General features: G+C 42.3%; 1 protein-coding gene across 1 annotated transcript; it reads right to left on the reverse strand.

The window, feature by feature from the left end:
• Positions 1 to 658: 658 nt before the first annotated feature.
• PGRMC2 (progesterone receptor membrane component 2) lies at positions 659 to 12,995 on the reverse strand. The gene is made up of 3 exons (XM_054392229.1): positions 12,626 to 12,995; positions 2,596 to 2,751; positions 659 to 1,853 (listed from the first exon to the last, which is right to left on the reverse strand). Exons 1-3 carry the CDS (start codon positions 12,993 to 12,995, stop codon positions 1,756 to 1,758), a joined length of 624 nt encoding a protein of 207 aa, XP_054248204.1. The 3' UTR covers positions 659 to 1,755.
• Between the last annotated feature and the right edge of the window lie 4,514 nt (positions 12,996 to 17,509).

Below are 17,509 nucleotides of genomic sequence, written 5' to 3' on the forward strand. Positions count from 1 at the left end.
TCCCAGCTTGGACATGCAAGGAAGAGTTCAACCTGCCTTCTAGGACACGTGAGTTACACAGGATTCAGTGGAGGGAGGATTCTTGTTTATTTGTTTCATTTGCATCAATATAAATCTCTTTCAGTCAGATTAGTAAAAAGGAATTAGTCCCTGGAATGTCACAGTTTACAGTTCCATAGGATGTAGATACAGAAATCTGCAAACAGAGGTAAAGATGTAAGCTATAAAGCTGCAAGTCATGACCTTAATAGTGTCATCAGTATGGAGTGAGCAGAACAGGGGCTGAGATTTCCTACAATATGTTGAGTGGTACCCACATGGAGGTCCCCGGCGCTCTCCTAGCAGTACCACAAGACGTACATTGCAGGATCTCCTGAAGGGCTGCTGCTTTATTTACGTCGCTCTTTTCCCCACCATAAACGCAGTGGTGTATGTTTATCCTCTTACATAAAGCTTACCTTAGTAAGTCCTGAAGGTTTTTCAGAAACTGAGACTTGAAAGGAGAAGTAGCACCATGAAGCCAAGGAAAGGTATTAACAGGGGTGGATGTTTCATATCCCAGCCTTCTGCTGCTGCTGGGGTGTTCTCATTCTATTCCAGCTGTGCTTCCCAGCTTCTACACACAGTCTGACAGCACGAGTGGTATTGTACATGCTTTATTAAAATGTAACTCGTATTTACAGTGACTGCAGAAACGATCCCTCCCCGGTCTTGCACTCGGACAGACGCACACACAGACACACGTGCTTGCCCCTTCGCTCTACAGGCGGGTGAAGGCTGTGCTCCCCAAAGTTAGGCAGCTTCTGGAAGAGGAGGAAGGGTGACTTTTTGTGTGTGTTTGTAATTACTTAAAAAGAAGCACAGGAGTATGTATTTGGCCATCACGATGCTTACTGAAGTATATGTAGTATTAACATATGGCAGTAACACTGAGTATTCCTCTTTTACATTCTATACACAGAATGACATCAAGGTTTTCCAGTCAACAGAACATTCTAACTTCAGTCTCAATGCTGCTTGTAGTGACTATGAAACCAGAATTTTGGGGCTGTCCCTTAAAACAATTCAAGTCTATGTAAGCGAAATAAGGCACAATTAATATTTGATTGGATTTAGAGGATGGGAAAAGAGGGGAGAGGCAGGCTTCAGATAATAGTTGTTGAAGAGAAACAGTTTTACCCAATATCCTTTAGAGAAGGGATGAATTTTACCTCCATCCTAATCTACATGGACTTCTCTGAGAGAAGAGAAGTATTCTGCCAGGGCAACTAACGCCCACATACAAAATAAAATTGGAAATTCACATTTAACACCAGTTTCAGCAGTCTAACCCACCGATGCTGATGTATACATCCTTCTTTAATGCTGAAGGAGAAGACACACACGAAACAAGATTCAAACCTTCCCACTGAGCTTGAAGACTCACATCTTTTAGAGAGCTTGTAATATAGACTATTTGAAGACTTCAAGCTTACTGATAAAACATTGAAATAGCATTTTTGCCTTTAAATCCCTGGCCCCCCTCTTCACTAACAAAGCCTAACCAGACATTAGAAATAAACTGCAACAAAAAGTTTGGCGCACAAATAATGTCTAGTATTCAAATCTTCCTCTGTGAGTATATTACTTTCCTTGTACAAAACGGTTGAATGTTTTTCGCAGCAGATGAACTGTACCCAAAGATGCAGGACATTCTGTGATGGGGAATAAGAGGTTGCAGTTCCGAAGGCCCCTGACTTTGGTTGTTTACAAAGTTCATTCCTGTTTAGTGTGATCCTTGGTATCTTCCTCATCTGTGTATTCTGATGGTTCTTCTCCTGGTTTTAGGAGTCTACCTACGTAGTCATATTTTTCTGAAAAAGATTTATGATTCCATTACAATCAAATTCAGCTGCATTTGCTAGTTAGTCTGCACTGCTGCCAATCTTTTTCTCTTACACACTGAAGTCCTAAACCCAAATCACTGTAATTGATGGCAGTTTATCAGCAAACTCAGCCTCCTAAAACAATCTTGTTCCTCGCTACTTTCCCTGCTCCCAGTACTTGGTTTCAATTCTCCCACAGGTAATCAGGCAAGCTTTATCACACAATGGCTGAAAACACTGATATTAAAATCAGTGCAAATTCCCTCAGCCTGTTTCAATTTCAGTTAATATGAAAAATGACCCCCCTCTTCCCCAGGGCATACTTCCATGCTTTTGAGAAATTATTTCATGTCAAACTGGTTCAGCCCCTTATGCCAAAATAATGCTTAAGTCCTAATCACCATTCTGTATCACCCAAAGCCACCGAGCTGCAAGCAGGAATTCCATCAGCTAAGCTACACTGAGGTGCAAGAATGAAATTCTGCACGAAGAGCTGAAAACAGCTTTCTTCTATAAACTAAAAGGCTGAAAAAGTTACTGTGCAATAGAGTGGAAACCTCTCTATGAGAGTAAAAGGGCCTGAACTGCCCAGTTTTTACCTAAGAAATCTACATTGTATTTCTAATGTTACTGTCAACATTTCTTTTAAAGCTGCCCCAAGCCCAAATCAGTAATTTTTATTTAAAATGTTTTCTCAAGCTAAAGATGTGCTTCTAATTTGAGAATTTACCTTTAAATTGCATTTCCCACTCTCTTACACTTTCCATCTGTACAGCATTTAAGTCCGATAGGTCATCATATTCATCTCTGAGTGCATCTTTATCTAGACAGAAAGTTGCTAGTCCCCTGGAGGCATCTCTGCCAGCAAATATTCCATATGGACCCTCTGAAAACAAGAAGAGAAGATTGATACCTTCAAGCCTCTGTTTATGGTGACCAGTCTCAGTTCTTTAAATAATCTGCCAAAGCCACACATTCAGCTTCTGCAGTGATGGGAACAGCAGTAGTTTCAAGGCTGTGGCTGTTGCACACGCAACAGCACTGCAATTCAAGCTTAAGTATCACTAGGAGATAAACTCTGCTGAGAGAAGCAGAACCAGGAAAATAGCTTTGCAGGGATATCTGGAAAAATCCCTGCCATTTGATGCAAGTCAGTTGATGTAAATTCCAAAGGGGCTGGAGGCTGGAATTCAAAAGAAACGCACTTCTATTAAGCACAACATGGAATGTTTACAAGTCAGGCATAAACAGAAGCAAGCTATATAGATGTCTTCATTACAAATCCATTTAACTTTATGAATAAATAGAACTGAAGAGGGCTAATTAATAGTTACACTTCACTTACAGAACCACCACAACTTTCTGCATACTTGACAGTCCATCTTTTGACACATTTCTTACTTCTGTAGGAATAACCTCATTTATTTTGGGCAGCTGATCAGCCGTACTCATCCTGTATTCCTCCAAACTGCACAAATCTTCAGATTAAGAATGTAAAGCAACTACTTACTTTGTGCTTCTTGACTGATGCAAAACTGCACAAATATGCTAATAAAATTTGGAGCAATGACTGTCAAATAAATATCACGAGAACTGTATGATTTGCAAACCAAGAGCTTTCAGGATGTGATTAGCAGCTGGCTTTCTCACTTTCCTAATTCATCTAAAGAACTCAAGTATACTGTTACCTTAGATTTGTGTAACATAAATACCTTAATTCAGCTCAATTAAAAATACAAAACAAAACACACTTTAAAATTTTCTGCACTAACTGCAGCAGCTAAGCAACAACAAACTGCCCAAGGCATTCTACGGAGTGGTCACTACTAGAAGATAAACAGGCCAGAAACCTTCTCTGGCTTACCTCTTGGAAGACGACAGTGGCCATCAGCCTGAAGAAAAGGCAGCACTCATGGGCAAGAATGAACACAAGCAAGTGGCAACACACTGTCCTTCACCCCCTCTATTGCCTGCTGTAGCACCTCAGACCTCTTCTGCACCAGGACGAGCCACAGGAAATCATTCAAAGAGGCTGGCTTCCTCCCAGGCCGCTTGCTCCAGCCACCACACCTATCTGCTCCTGCTCTTGCCGGGCATTGACTTCAGAGTTGAGACAGAGGAAGAGCTCCTGAGGCAGGGAACCTGAGTACTGTATGGATTAGAAGAAACTACATCCTCCCCAGATCTGGTGTCATCTCTCCACCCCAGAGTGCTTGGCATCGTAAGTGGCTTACAGTCAAACCCGAGAACAGAAGGATGTCTTATGTGCCAAAGACAATTCCCTTGTCTCTCTGGAAATAAACTGATTTAAAAGCAAAATTCACAAGTACATGTCCAAGCAGGAACTGTCAGCTGGTACTTTGCACTGTACACATCTGATTGCCAACAACCAAAACTACAAACAGAATCTCTACGCTTGTCCTTTCAGATACTTAGCTTTAGAACTGGCATTCACAAGAACCACCTCTGGGAGCAGGGACTACATTTACACTACTTAAGAGAAATAAAGTCAGGAGTCTTGTGAGCTCTGTCTTTCCTATTTGCATCCTGAATTAAATATTTGTTTGAAAACCAGGATTCAGAGACTGAAATCAATCCTATACAGAGATATTAAATCTACCCGTTTTACACACTCGGTCCCATAGAACAAGGCGAGAGGTAGTCACAGCCATCATGTGCAACCTAAGGTAGAGCTTCTGCAAACACAAAGTCTTGCTTCACTACAAAAGCTGTTATTCAAGTGATCTAGTTTTTGATACTCTGAATGAAGAACACAGGAGACTTAAAAAGTTCTTAGAAAGACCACACACAATCACTAAATCCTTAAGAGAAATTATAAATTGATATTTAACCTCCCCACCAACAGCATTTTGTCAGCAGTTTTTCCTCACTCTGAAGTGTTTAAAATAAATATCCCATAAACCCTACTAGTTATTTGCATAATGTGGTTTCAAAATTCTGCCTAACCAGAGCTACAGAAGCACACTACTCCTCTTTCCCTCCACCCTGCATTTAGTGGTTTATGGACTTCTGCAGCATCTGCTGAGATGCCACCTCTCGGGCCACCACCTTGACTCCAATTATTTCTATTAAGAAGAGAATTACATTATCTCAATAATAATACATAATCTCAATAATACACTTAGCTGAAAGCATGAATGTATTTAGAACATGTCAGTTTGCATTAGGATTGATAGATGCAAAATTTCTGCAAATATATTGTAATGTGAGGTGCTTTCCTAAAATGCAATTAAATGTTAACATTCCAGCTTGTTTACTACAGGAATATTCAAGAGTCACAGGCAAACCATCAAGCAAGGTCCAAACACTCAACAGAATGCTAACTAGCAAAATCCAGCCTTTGGGCTTTGTAGACCGCATCTCAAATTCCAGCTCTGCAAGTGTAAGTTAGAAACGTGCCACACTCTTTAATCCTTTACTAAAAGGCAAATATTCAATTGTGATTATTTAATGAAAAGTGCCAGCCTGGCTTTACCTTAGTTGCAGGGTTGCTAAAGCAGAAGTTCAGAGATCTCAGCATGAGCAACCTACTTAAGATTTGAAGGTTCCACTCAGATACTTTTGCACAGAGGTTAAGTACAGTATTTTCTATTAATACAGAATACCCGGGTTCTGGGTTATGCTCTAACCCTGTCTACTACTCACTTCTGTATAAACACTGGTGCAACACTCTGAAAGAGACATTTTGCATATCAGCTTTCATTGCATGCAGGAAGGTACCAACACAGAGAGCCCTGAGGCGATCAGACACTTCAAGAACTGATTCTGAGGTAGAGACGTTAGTGCAATCACAGACATACTCCCACAAAGTTCTTGTGTGACCAGCTGCAGTTTGCCCTGCAAGCCCTACCCATAGTCCTTCTCTTCTTTCCTTTTGTCTTCCCACCTATTTAGAGTAGCTCCTGTTTTAAATAATTGATTGCACCAGAACAGGATAGACATACTGGAGAGACTGCAAAACCGGATGCAATCAGCATTGATATGTGTGCCATGCTGATTTTCTGACACCCTATCACAGAATTTCAGTGGTTTTCTTTTGCTGTACCCCCAAATTAACTACTTAATAGTCAAGTATTTCTTAAAATAATTTCTCCTCCCACTCTGCTTTGTCACCTGGTACTTGGTTACACACAGCTACCAGCCTTACATGAATGAAAACTTTGTACCTTGAAGAATGCTTTTCTTCCCATCGTTTCTTTCACATTAAACCACTCTGTTTCAGAGCCTTTATTTTAGTGCTGAGATCAAACAGTTATCAAGACAACGTATTTGCTTGCATATCTCCCCACCTATACCACCACATTTATGCACTGCCTTTTCCCCCTGTGTAAAGTCCTCCTTTACTGTACAACTCTACCTTGTTAAGTACACCCTTCTCTAAGCTACAACACATGCACATTCTTGCTACCTACCACCTGCAGATCCTTACTTTCATTCAGAATCCAGCTAAAAATCTGGTGTGACAAATTTGACATCCTGACCTTCATCTTTATTCACAAATGAACTGGGTAGCTCAAGAACTGGCAAAATCAAAGCCTCTGCAGGCAGTAAAAAAAGCATTTCCAATTCCTGCACTCACAATTTCTGCATCTCCTTGCCCTGTTTTGATTCTCAAATGAAGATTTCTGTTTGCAGACACCCTAAAACAACAGCAGGCAAGGAAAAAATAAATTTAACATTAAAGCACTGTATTTAAAAATTTGAGATATGAAGCTGTCTGAGCTGAAATCTTGATTTGGAAGCCCTGCTTCTAGCCACTTGCTCCAAACCAGACTGAACTGCATCTTTTGTGTTTCAACTTTCAACCAGTTTGGCCATTAGTTCCCCCCAGCAAAAGCTATGCCATTGCTCAGTGTTTGAGTAGATACTCCTGGCTTACCAAAGAGGCTATCTAACCACTTCAGTTCTATACTAGCATTGCAGAACATCCCAAACTATTGCTCCAAGACTAGTAATAATGGTGAACACTGCACAGTGAACTTCGGATTGCTTCTTCTGTCAGCACAAGGACTGAATCACAGTGGACTTTATATCTAATGAAGTGATTTGTAATCTACTAATTGCATTCATTCTCAGACGGCCCATACAAGTTCTCTGAAGGGGCCACATGGGTTAACAAGGTTCCTTTTTAAACCAGCCTTGGTTTCTTCAAGTGGACAAAAAGCACTTTCAAGCAATCACCAATTATACAAAGCATACCAGATGTTCTTTGCATCTGTGGGCTCTGAAATAAGTGCCAGTTTTGTCTGAAATTTAGAAATTCGTGGACATTTCTTAAACAGCAGACAAGAATAAAAATTAATCTCTCTTTTAAGGAACAAAAGGAGACAGACCACAGAATTATTGACAGCTGCACTGTTCTATCACTTTGTCTACCTCTTCCACTCCAAATCCAAGCAAAACCTCCACTGTCTGTTTAAAACTTTCCATCTGAATCCTGACATGTTTGTTCAGTGTTGCATCTTTTATGAGAGAATGAAAAAAACAACAAACTAGACAAAGACATTTTGTGATGCAGCCTGAAAGCAGGAGCTTTCTAATAACATCACTGGGAATTTAAGGTGATATAATTTTAACTTTATTGCTCCAGATTTACATGAAAGGAAAGACGTGGGTCAATTTTAAGTTAAAATTTCATGGAAAGTAAGTGTCCTTAGAAAAGCACATGCTAAGACAGGAACTGCTTAGAAAGAGTGGTCTAAACCTGAAAGAGAGAGGCCTCACTCTTTTGCTTGCTTCCTTTTTAACTGTACAAAAAAGTGCAAGAATCAGTGCCCCAATTTCAACTAAAGGGGCATGCAACAAGCATTGCCAGAAGGGTCTGTAGTTTAGTAGCCAGGAGATTCCTGGAAGACAGCTCCATACTTGAAAAGGGCCTAGATCCTACACCTTACTTTAGTGAGAAATGCTCTGGCTGCTTGTTTATTTCATAATCAAGCAAGCAAACAATGCTGGCCAAGATCTTTGATTAAATGAGAGCGAGCTACACTGCTATGCACTGAATCTAACATCTCTACACAATTAATAATGATGCCACCATCACATCCTAATATATCTTGCTTTCAGCATACCTGCTTGATTAGGCCCTTCAAACCTCAGGTGACTGCAACCTGCATGCTTTACCTAAGAGCTACAGGTTTACACAGGCCTTTTATCACACAGTTGGTCAAGTTTTAAGATTATATTTGGATTATTAAAAGAGGAAAAATAGACAAAGAGAGCTGATACACAAATCAGAAGCAGAGGAGGAGAGAGAAATGCGTCTTCCTGCACTAAACCTAACTATTTCCTAACTAAACTTAACTTGTCCCTGCTCTCTGTGAACGTGCACTAAGGGCTTACAACAATCCCTTCAACCTGATGGGAAGGGCACCACTCCCTTCAATCCGAAGTATGGAAACAATCTCTCACCAATATGCAGGAATGCACCCTTTTAGTTTTACTACTTCTAGCAGGAATGTAGCTTCGTTATTCACAAATACTTTCTTTGAATGGCTTAGTCCCAGGTTGAGACACCTCCAGCAGACAGACACCAAAGAGCTGACAAACATCAGGAACACAGAGAAGACACACACCTTACAGGAAGCACTTCTCTCCCCCCCTGCGTCCTGCCCTCTGTACTCATCTGTAAACCCTTGGCTTCTTGTGTTCTTAGCATCAAGCCACCCTTACCAGAATTCTCCAGACACAAAGTATCATGTACCTCCGTAACATTTCACTTTAACCATACCCTTGTAAAGGATACGCTGAAAAGCATCACTGCCATCCTTTCAAGAGAGGCACAATGAAGATTACAGCACTTAGTTCCAAAGGAAGTCTAACAGCATCAGATGATGGGAAAGGCATGACAACTGTTTACTATGGAATTTTTAAAGCATTTAACAACAGAAATTACAGTTCTTAACTGGATTAGCAACATGAAATAAAAATATTTTTTCCTCATGAAAAATGAAATATGATGGAAATTTTTGTGGAAGGAACTACTACTATTTAGTCTATTTCTCTTGGCAAACTGGAAAGCAGACATCTTCATGACGCTTTGAAAGGCAAGAGTGAGATGAGAAATGAGTTGACAGTGACAGGGTACTGCTGCAAAGGAAAGACAGGAAATTGATATTTTTTTTTTTAATCATGAAACATTAAGAACCAAGAAATGACGTGAACAGTTGTGTACACTGGGCTGCATATAACCTTGCTTTGTCATGCTCAAAGACATGTATTTTTCATTAACTGTGCAACGCATAAGTTAATCAAAACCTGTTTACAGCATTATCTTGGCATGCCAAGGTAGATGCTAAATATTAAGATTTGCTAACATTACTTTAACTCTTACTATGCCCTGCTACTGACTAATACACTACCAAGAGTGTTGATACAAACAAACATCAAATTAAATGTTGTGATAAATGAAAGGGTAAAAACTGTCTCTCATTCTAAAGCTATAAAGCCAACACAGCACTCACTAAAGGCATTCTCCATTAGACCCTGTCATGAGATATGTCTACAGCTGGGGAAATCACCCCAAAACAGCTCCTCTGAAATTCTGGTTATGTGACATTTTTAACAGTAACTTACTAATTGTTTATTTTATTTCTTTTACAGATCGTGTGTGCTGAAGTAAAAGGCAATTAATTAAAGTTAATAATCAAGCAAAGAATTCTAGGACACTTACTCATCTGGGCACAGAGGTGGTATTTAGCACAACTAAAAGCTAAAGGGTACACTTGCAATACAAAGCACTATTCCAGGAAGCAGCACTCTGGAAAAGAGCTTGGCAAGTTACGTTTTACATTAAGAGATCGGTGTAAGCAAAGACATTTTTGGAGGCACAGACATTAAACGTGTGATAGAAACTTCTCCTGCTCTTAGCTAAAATGCATTAGACATTCCAAAGACTAATAGGAAAACAGTGATAGAAACTGTGGAAGGTTTAAAGACAACATGAGAATTAAAAAAAATATTGAAAACATTTCTATTAAATGTTCAGGAAACTGCAGTTTTCAATCAGGCTGTTTGAAAGGATGACTTCAGCAACCTGTCAGTTTTTAAAAATACCTTAATTGTAGTTAAAAGGCTCTTCAGTGTAACAGACCAATGTATAACAGGCTTCAATGCACAGAAACATAAGAACAGGAGAACTTCTAAGAAAATCAGAAGCTTGGTGGGAATTTTAATGGAATTTAATCTCAACTGCTGGACAAAAGTTTGGACTAGATGACAATTCTGTTCATTTTTAGTCTTCTGCTGTAAGCAGAAAAATAAGAAACAGCTTTGCATCTAAACTACTGAAAAAAAAAAGAACGAGACTTAATTTCAAGACATCAGAAAGTCTTCTGAGACAACAATGTTATTCAACTAACACCCAGTGAAGACTTAAGATATGATAGCGAGTCCTCAGCCAATGCTTTCTGCTGACTTCAAAGCTGAAATGCTATTTTACATCAGTATCTCGACAAAGTACAAAAGGCTCACAGTGTGGTTCTGCAGTGTCAGCAAACCCAGTGCCCTCAACTGTTTCTTCTGTTAAACAAAATTTGGCCATAGTATGCTTTGCACTTTTGCTGCCCTCCAGCTATGAGACATAAAATTACCAAGAGAACTGCTGTGGACATCTGGTTACTCCGTCTGAAGTATTTCTGAAAAGGTCTCAATTAGCTGTGGAAGACTTTTGCACCTAAGTCTTCACAGATCTTTTAAGGCCTGCAAACCACCTTCTAGCTTTTTTTTTGTTTACAGCCACCAAAGTTACAACAAAATACTCCCTGGCATGCATCCATGCAGGGAAATGACATTAGCACAATTCAAAAATCAACATGTTTGGCACAAAACACATGGCTGATGATGCACAGGTTGAGCATCACCATCCTAATGTGCATGGTCCCAAGTAATGGAGATCTGATAGACAAAGATGATGTCAGTTCTATTATAAAAAGACAATCTTTCACTACAGGGGAAAAAAAGCCTTTGTCCCTCTCCAGGAGAAGCTGGAAGCACTGCTTTAGGGGAACCAGCTGCTGCCAGTTATCAAAAAAGACTGATGTCCCAGAACACAAAGCTTCAGCTTCCTCACAATAATAGACCCCCAGAGGTTGACAATGGGAACCAGTGATATCACAAAGTCATAGAATGGCTTGGGTTGGAAAGGACCTTTAAAGGTCACCTAATCCAACCCCCCTGCAGTGAGCAGGGACATCTAGAGTGCAGAGTCTTAAAATTTAATTTACATTTGATACACAAAAGAGTTATAAGTGAAGTCTAGATTATGGTTCAGCATTATTTCATGCAGTAATTGATGATGCAATCTGTCACCTTATGGGTGTTTTATGTAGTATATTATTACCTGCATTTTCTATCAGCACACAGGACTCAGTTTAAAAACCCCTGAAGTGAAAGAGACAAAAGAACTAGCTTCATTAAGTGTCACGAAAGCTGCAGCATACTAGGCTGTATTTTCTCAGCTTTCCTGGTCAAGCAAAATAGGGTAGCTTAGATTCCACTGTTATTTTCTAAAGTACCCAATCTCAAAAGCATTTTCATTGATTTATGGCAGTTTCGATTTCTGCCACCGGTAGCAGACATGGTCTCACAAACTGTGAGGGTAACAAGTCACAAAATACAAGCCCAGTCCAACTGTACAACTGCTTGTCAGTACCCTGGTATTTTTTTTCTTTTTGTAAACTAAGATTGTTAAAATTAACAACAACTACTTGAACCATTTCCTGAAGGTGAAAAAAGTACCCTCTCACTCCTCCACCCCTCATACACAAATACTTGCCATACCTACTATGAAAACTTCTGCATAGTTTGATTAGATGAAGTTTTCCCAACCACCATTGTTTAAGGAAGAAAATAACCAGCAGTCATAACCCTCATTTCCTTTGGCATCAGATGTGAACACAGTGCTCACTACTAAATTTACCCGCCTCATTATTAAGAATACTGTTTATTATGAAAAAAATACAGTTTTGCAATCTACAATGTGAATATGGAAACATAACATTGCCTTTTAAGTATCTTTTTTCTGAACCACTGAAGTACACATCTTGGCTCCAAAGAACTGCATTATTTAAGAGATTGGGTTGATTTCTGTGCTCTTCTCAATGGTAGCAACAGATCAGTCCCCAAACTACCCCTGCTTGCCTCTATCCTGATTAAAATTCATACTGGACATGGCATTTGCACCTAAATCAGTAACTAGCTGGTTTTTTTCTTTCATTGCTCAGCTGCACTTGGGAAACCTACTAGAAAAGACAGGAAAAAAAAAGAAATAATTAAACATTGCACATGCAGATCTAGACAATTGGAAAAATGGATGCGTGAGGGATGTCTGAGTAGAACCCAGACCCGTTTTGCATCACCTGTTTAAAACTACTGTTAGGCCCCTAACAGGCGGCTCTAGTAAGGGTCTGCAACGGCCGCTTCCCATCTGACACAGGCACCGCGGGCAGTCGGCGGCCCTATCACGGCTGCGGAGAGCAAGCACGGGGCTGGCGGCCCGAGATAAATGCCGAGGCCCGCTGAAAGGCAGTGAGGCCTCCTCGAAACCCACCGCCCCCCCAGGTGGGGTGAGGCTCAGGCGCCGTCAGGACGGAGCCCACCGCCGGGGCAGATCCCCGCCGTCCTCCCCAGGACTGCCTCCCGCCAGCGCCGCCCGGCAGCCGAGGGACAGTGCGGAGCCTCTCGCCCGGCACGGCAGCTTCTGCCAAGGGACGCCCCCCACCCCAACCCCGGCATCTCACCGGGCCCGTAGAACTTGCTGCCTTTGGTCACGTCGAAGACTTTGCCGTTGACAGCCAGGAGGATGCGAGGATTGTGGGCACCGTCGAACTCGCGCAGCTGCTCCAAGGAGAAATCTCGCCGCTTCATCCGCGGCAGACCGGCGGCCTGACTCTGCCGAGCCTCGCCCCCCGGCCCGCTCCGCGTCCCCCAGCGCAGGTACAGCCGGTAGGCCGCCAGCAGCGCCAGCGCCAGCAGCCCCACGTTCAGCAGCATCTCACCGCCCAGCACCGCCGCCGCCGCGCCGGCCGGCGGCTCCCCCGCGCCCCCCCTCCCTAGGCCGCCGTCGCTGCTCCCCTCAGTCCTTAGCCTGCCATCCCCATCGTCCGCCATCACTGCCAGGCCAGCGCCCGCCCGCCCGCCGCGCGACTCCGCCCCGCTCGCGCCCGCACAGACGCTAGGAGGAGGCGGTGGCTGCCGCACCCCCGCCCCCACCCACAGCCCGGCTGCTTCCCATTGGTGCCCTGCGGCAGCGGATCCGCCCCTGGCAGGCTCACGCCCCGCCAGTCGAACGGCTCCACCGCTCGCGAGAAGCGCCACCGCTGTTAGTGCGCTTGCGCCTCTGCACGCGCGGCCAGGCGGCGGTGGTAGCGGCTTGTCTTGCGCTCGTCAGCACCATTGTGGCCCGCGCGCGCCTCTCCCCGGCCGCCGCTTTCCAACCGCCCCTCTGCCGTCGCTCCACAGGGGAGCGAGCTGGAGTCCGCCACCTGCGCTAGCAAACGCGTAGAGCGCGGCCAGAGGGCAGGGCGGTGTGAGACGGCTGGGGGCGGCGCGCTGAATGCGCGAGTCTGGATCGTAGCACGCCCTGTGTGCGTCCGCCGCCGGCGAAAGGGTCGAAGGCCGGCGGTGTTGGCCACCGTGGTGTATTCACGTTGTGCTACGCCCCTTCGGCGGTTACTGAGTAAGCGACACGTCTGCTGAGCCTGAGTTTTGCTGCCCTCTTGGGTGGAGGCACGCGTGCCACTGAGGTGACGAAGCGGCCAGGCTTGGAGGGAAACCCCTGAAGGTAGCTCAAGGGACCGTTTGGTGCATCTCAATGCTTAGAGTAAATAGAGCCGTCCATTCTTGGCTGTCAGAAAACTGGATGCTTACTAACAGGAGGCTAGTCTGCTGTAATTACTCCTTGTGCTGTGAAATACAGTAGTGGCAGCACAGAGATGGCTTTAATACAGCTTGTTCAGTAAAGGCCATGCCAGTTTGCTTAGTTACATGAGAAAGACTCGAAGCTTTTATTACTTTCAAGGAGAGAGTGGGTTCAGATGGATCATCTCAGTAGAAGTCTGCCCTGATGAGAACTCATCTTGAGTACTGCTTCAGTTTTGGGCTCCCCAGTTTAGGAGGGACAGGAACCTTCTGGAGAGGCTCCAGCGGAGGCCTATGAGGATGATCAGGAGACTGGAGCACTGCCTGGTGAGGAGAGGCTGAGGGACCTGGGACTTTTCAGTCTGGAAAAGAGAAGACTTGGGATTTAATAAATATTTATAAATATCTGAGGGCTGGATGTCCGGAGGGAGGGGACAGGCTCTTCTTCCTTACTGTGATAGGACAAGGAGCAATGGATGTAAACTGCAGCACAGGAGGTTCCACCTCAACGCAAGGGGGAACTTCTTTACTCTAAGAGTCATAGACCACTGGAACAGGCTCCCCAGAGAGGTTGTGGAGTCTCCTCTGGAGACTTTCAAGGCCTGTCTGGATGCGTTCCTCTGTGACTTGAGCTAGATTGTATGGTCCTGCTCTGGCAGGAGGGTTGATGATCTCTCCATGATCTCTTTGGGTCCCTTCCAACCCCTGACATCCTGTGATCCTGTGAACCACATTATCTGCAGGGACGACAAATACCTGGCCAGAATTTAGCCTGCCTGTCCCCTTTGTCTTGTGAATGTGTTCCAAGCAAAACTAACTGTCTCATCAGATAGTACTGAAGAGCTGCTCTACAAATGTGTAATTTGGCCTCGGGGATGTGAGCCAGGCTCAGCCACTCTCCCTGCGGTTGCATTGTGCTACAAGGAGTGCTTTGGACCTGGGAAACTTTGTTATTCCATGTGACTGTGTGGTGCTGAAGCATCCTGTCCTGGGTGACATCAGCTTTTGGAATAATTCACAATTATGTCACTCAGTAGCAAAAGCTAGAAAACTCAAATGTCTTCACAAAGGCTGTTAGGGCAGGAGACTCAATGCAGTGGAAAAGAAAAATAACATTAATGATACTTAACATTTACATGAAGCTCTGTGTTTTCAACACACTGTGCAATGAGTAGGTGCTGTCTTCTGACCTCTGAGCCAGTTCAGTAATAACTACCTCTGTAAGGAAACAGGATGAAGTTCTTGCCAGGTAAAGACCTACAATTAAAGTACTGCTACTATTCCTCTTAACCAAGCAGGCTCTTTTTTAATGTGTATCTAAGTAAACATGATTAAGAAAGTCCTTTTATCTCAACGAGTCACAGCTTGATTGTGGTTAACAACACATTTTATCATCAAATCATAACACGTTGGATTGTCTGGGCATAGGTCAGAAAAAGATGGGGTTGCACTCTTACTTCCAGATTTTCATCCCTCATGAGTTTAATTTAGATTTTCCACAACATCTGTGTTTTTTTAACTTCTTTTGTATTTTAAAGACAGGTTCAGAAAACAAAAACAAGAAGCAAGAGATGTGAAGTACTTTTACCTATCTTCCCACTAAGATCTTATCTCTAAATTCACACAGACTGGTTAAATAATTGTAGACATTTCTTTAAAAGCACATGGTTTTCCCCTGTGCAAATGTGGTGTTCTGGAAGGAATGCTTTCAGAAATCAGTGTGGCTATCTGATTCTAGCCTTCGTTTGTCTGTTCTGGATGCCTCTTGAAGTGATTATGTGAGTACCTAGTCTTGGTTTGGATACCTCGTTTACTCTTGTGAGCTTTGGATCTAGCACAGCAAAATGGCGGCTATTTGTGATCCCTAGATAATTGTGGGAAACTGAAAAGAGTTCAAGGAACCTGCCTTAAATTAATTTCATTAAATTCATTTGAAAGACCCAAGTTTTAGAAGAATTTTACTTGAAAGAATATAAACACTAGAGAATAGACAAATATGTTAAAAACAGTATCATCCCTTTACTAAGTACAGTTAAGTCTACTTGGATTAGAACATTTCCAAATCTAGCAGATAGACACCACTGGAAACACGTAGGTTCCAAGCAGGAGAAACACTGGCTGGTTGCTCCCTTGTTCTTATACACCTCAGAAAAGTCCAGATGCAAAGTGCCAAGGAAATTGAAGTTCCAGTGCAGCTGCAGGCACTTTTGATGCCAGAACACCATCATTAGATGACACAGGCAGTCATGATCAAATATGACAAGCAAATGTCTTCCCATCTTGGGGCAGACTAGTTTCAACTTCAGCTAAATATTACTCTGCTAGTAGCTTTACCTGCCAGAAATATATCAGAAAAAAACCCCAACGATTTCTCCACCATGACTGCTTCCAGTATTTCTTTCTCACCTGTCTTTAGTTTGCCATGACAAAAACTCTGGGCATGTAAAGTAGGAAAGTTATGCTCTAAAGGAGTCCCGGAAATTAATTAGCATTGTAATGCTGCTTCCATTGATCTTTTATGTGCACTTCTTGGCAGTTCTTTTGGTGTGAACAAATCTTTTGATCTAATGGGCAGCTGGCTGTCATAGATACTGATCCATGGTTGAGGAGCCCAGGTACTGCCAGTGTATATAATTGTGAGTGTCATTGGAGTAATTACAGCAGCATGATTAAAGGAGTGAAAGGAAAATCAGGCATTCCAGGTCACCTGTGGAAAAAAACACAACATTTTTCATATTCTGAAATTAATTTGTTCAGATCTGAAAAGCAAAGTAGTAGTACTTGCATATCACAGTTTCCCATAAAAATCTTAGTAGAATTAGGTAAGAGTATTGCCAAATTTCTAATTACATACATTACAGCTTTTGTTGTTCTTAATTATTTAATTGTATGCATATTTTTGCCTAAGAAAATGTGAAGAATTCCTCAAAAATGAACAATTTATCATTATATTTGTCTGCAGTCTCATCTGTTGTTATACATGTATCCTCTAGTTTGTGGAGGTTAATAGCCATTAGCTTTCATAGCAGTTTCTCTGCTACATCTGACATAATTTTGTTCTAGCAACAGAAAGAAACAGTAGTAGTTGTAGTAACGTTATTGCTGACAGGTATTAGATGTTCAGTATTTTTCTACATCAGTAAACATTTTCTTCTGAGTAGAGCCTTCTGTGTTATAATGTGTCAAACACTGGCTGGCTATTGGACCTTTATCCTGAGAATGTCACAAATAGATCAGTTGCCCTCTGCTTTGTTTGCTCCACATGAAATAGTTCTCTTACATTTTATTTTAGAGAGAATCAGTATGACTTTCCATTAGGAGGTGAATGCCTCAACTTGGTTATCTCCATCACTTTTTGTTTTCAAACATTGTTTATTACAGCCTCTGGAAAGAAGACTGAGCTCAGTGGAACGCACAGCTTTGCAAACAAAACCAGCTCCAATAAAAGCCACCATCATGGCTGAAGTTTCTTGTCCATTAATTTTGAAGCTGAAGAAACATCTCTTATGATGTAAAGACAAGCTAGATTCAGGACAGAGTAGGAGGTAAACTGTGTGTGAAGAAATGTAGGGATATCTTAGTAAGTCTACAGTAATAGAACAATCAATCAGGTCCATTGATTTTGGATATATTTAAACTCAGCTTAATGTCTGTGATATTCTAATGGTTTTGTTTTAAGCTGATACAGCTTGGAAATGCTTGGTGTTGAGGTCAGTGCAATGCTTGATGTCTCAGTTCAAAATAATATCTGCTTCCATTCCTTA

This window comes from Indicator indicator, chromosome 25 (genome assembly GCF_027791375.1).
Source record: "Indicator indicator isolate 239-I01 chromosome 25, UM_Iind_1.1, whole genome shotgun sequence".
Classification (NCBI taxonomy): Eukaryota; Metazoa; Chordata; class Aves; order Piciformes; family Indicatoridae; genus Indicator; species Indicator indicator.

Excerpts from the sequence above, each read along its gene's own strand:
- PGRMC2 (XM_054392229.1), bottom strand. The coding sequence starts at position 12,995 with ATGGCGGACGATGGGGATGGCAGGCTAAGGACTGAGGGGAGCAGCGAC. Across the intron at positions 2,752-12,625 it reads CAGCAAGTTCTACGGGCCCG|AGGGTCCATATGGAATATTT; the intron begins GTGAGATGCCGG and ends TCTTGTTTTCAG. Across the intron at positions 1,854-2,595 it reads GTGGGAAATGCAATTTAAAG|AAAAATATGACTACGTAGGT; the intron begins GTAAATTCTCAA and ends AATCTTTTTCAG.